Source organism: Centruroides sculpturatus, unplaced genomic scaffold, assembly GCF_000671375.1.
Source record: "Centruroides sculpturatus isolate CEXI.00-Female unplaced genomic scaffold, Cexi_2.0 scaffold2453, whole genome shotgun sequence".
In the NCBI taxonomy this organism is placed as follows: domain Eukaryota; kingdom Metazoa; phylum Arthropoda; class Arachnida; order Scorpiones; family Buthidae; genus Centruroides; species Centruroides sculpturatus.
This window is the reverse complement of record NW_019386597.1, coordinates 20,734-23,172: the sequence shown is the minus strand read 5'-3', so window position 1 is coordinate 23,172 and position 2,439 is coordinate 20,734. Positions and strand designations below refer to the sequence as shown.

At 36.8% G+C, this 2,439-nt stretch overlaps 1 protein-coding gene across 1 annotated transcript; it reads left to right on the top strand.

Annotated features, from left to right (window-relative positions):
- Positions 1–752: 752 nt before the first annotated feature.
- LOC111615377 (BTB/POZ domain-containing protein KCTD16-like) lies at positions 753–1,926 on the top strand. The gene has a single exon (XM_023356794.1). It carries the CDS (start codon positions 940–942, stop codon positions 1,735–1,737), a length of 798 nt encoding a protein of 265 aa, XP_023212562.1. The 5' UTR covers positions 753–939; the 3' UTR covers positions 1,738–1,926.
- Positions 1,927–2,439: the final 513 nt, after the last annotated feature.

The window sequence follows — 2,439 nt, the reverse complement described above, 5'->3', positions numbered from 1 at the left end:
TCGTTTATAGCTATTAAATTAGCGACACGCTCAACAAATGTACGTGTAACTTTAAAACTATTAAAGCTAATTTTTATAAACTTATATATTTTCGTATAAGACATATCCTGCCGTAGAATTACAAAGAAAGAATTTAAAATACTCAAAATTAACAGATTTATGACCTATTTTGTGTTTGCTTAAATATAAATTGGATAGAGTTTAGTGAGAGAGAAACTTTCAAATATCCTTAACTCGATATAAAAATTTACACCGATAATTAATTAAATTCGATATAGTTTTCGTTTGTAAACAAAGAAAAACACCATTTTGTCGAAGCAAAATTTAATTTTTAATAGTTAAAATAAACAGAATGCAGTCAGGAAAAATCAATAGGAAAGTTTTGTCAGGATTACTAATTACTTCTATTAGCTTTTGCAAGTCGATAAAATCCAATCTAGACAATTTTAACCCGTAAGTAACGCTTATCACGTGCTTTATCCCTATAATAGGATCAGTAAGGTCTTTTATATTAAATTATCGTTAACCTTTCATCAGTATCACGGTATAAGCATCTATCAGTCGACGTTAACCGATTCTAGAAGGGGGATGGATTAGACGACGACAGAAGCATCATTTAATTAAACAAACGTTTGTTCATCCCTTTAATTACACACCAAATTAGTCGCATCAACTTACGACCAAGTACACACGGAGGGAGGATGGAGAGGAGGAGGAGGAGGAAGAAGAAGAAAAAATTAACACAGACGAACACCAGATGGCAGTGAATGGATCAATAATCCTGATGTACAACCCCTGCGCAGCTGGTGACTAGGCATAGATAGAGCTACACTGTCATTCTCAACAGCATACCTGTTTCCATGAGGACTCGTAACCTACCTTGATCCAAACTTAAAAATTGATATATCTAGACACCAAGAGAGGTAGAGAAAACGAAACATGTCTACGAATGGTGGTGACGTCGTCGGTGGATTTCCATCAGTCATCGAGTTGAACGTAGGAGGAGTGTTCTACAGCACCTCGCTGGAAACCCTGACAAAGGATCCGAATTCTCTACTAGGCCAGATATTCGGGAGTAAAGAGGGACGTTCCAACATAATCAGAGACTCGAAGGGCAAGTATTTTATCGATCGCGATGGTGTACTCTTCCGTTACATCCTGGATTACCTGAGAAATTTGAAGGTGGTGCTACCCGAAAATTTCCACGAGCGCGAGAGATTAAAAGCGGAAGCCGAGTACTTCAATTTACCGGATATGGTGGCCAGCATCTCTAACATAACGTCAGCTTATCCGACCCGCTACCCGATTAACCAGCAGTTCAGTAATTTGGCGGTGACACCGACATCGCCCGGCAATTACAACGCCGGATACATAACAGTGGGTTACAGAGGGACATTCGCATTCGGTCGTGACGGCCTGGCAGACGTAAAATTTCGTAAACTGACACGTATCCTGGTATCCGGTAAGGTCACGCTGTGCCGTGAAGTTTTTGGTGACACACTTAACGAATCACGCGATCCGGACCGATGTAACGATGACCGATACACGGCCAGGTTTTTCTTAAAACATAACTTCTTGGAGCAGGCATTCGATAACCTTCAAGAAGCTGGGTTTCGGTGCATGGCTGCATGTGGTTCGGGCACTTCCGGTAACGGTAACGAACCGTTAAAACCGGGTATGGATTCCGAAGAGAACCGCTGGAATCACTATAACGAGTTTGTGTTCGTCAGAAGTTAAAGGAAAACGTTCACCTGCAAATTTTCCTTCTACTTTTCTCCTTTGTGTCTAATCACTTCATAGAGAACTTTCTACCGTTCAGCACTTACCATAAAAGAGAATTAATTATTATTCATTTGCACACGTAATTTAGTTCTACCGTATCTAGGAAAACGAGGAAGTTCTTTCTTAGAAGATTATACTTTAAAATNTCCCCCCCATTAAAAAATGCTAAAACAATTTTTTTTTCTAAATAAATGTACAAAATTAAAAGCGAATTTCGAGCTCTGTGTCATAAATGAGGAGATTTTAGAACTAAATAATTTATATATTTATCGCTTATAATAAATTACAGTATTTTAAAATCGTATTGAGATTATCTTTATCTTTTGAGAGTTATTTTGAATCCTAAGCGGAAAAAATTGAAACGAGATAAATATTTTCAAATTGTACAATAAATGTACAGTAAACAAAGAGTAAAGTATTCAACTAAATGTCCACTCAAGTAATTAAATGAAGATTCATTTCTAGTATACAAATTCATAACTTTCAATATTCTCAATCTTTTAAATGGATAAATAATTAATAATTTAAGATTTAAATTTTATTTTAATTCCAAAAAAGACAATTTATCTCACCTCTCTCTGTCTTTACTTTCATCTCACTTCTCCCTCCTCCCCTCTCTCTTTTTCTTTCTCCCTCCTCCTCTCTCTCTCTCTTTTT

What these genes read in the sequence shown, in the direction of transcription:
- LOC111615377 (XM_023356794.1), top strand. Translation starts at nt 940, where the DNA reads ATGTCTACGAATGGTGGTGACGTCGTCGGTGGATTTCCATCAGTCATC.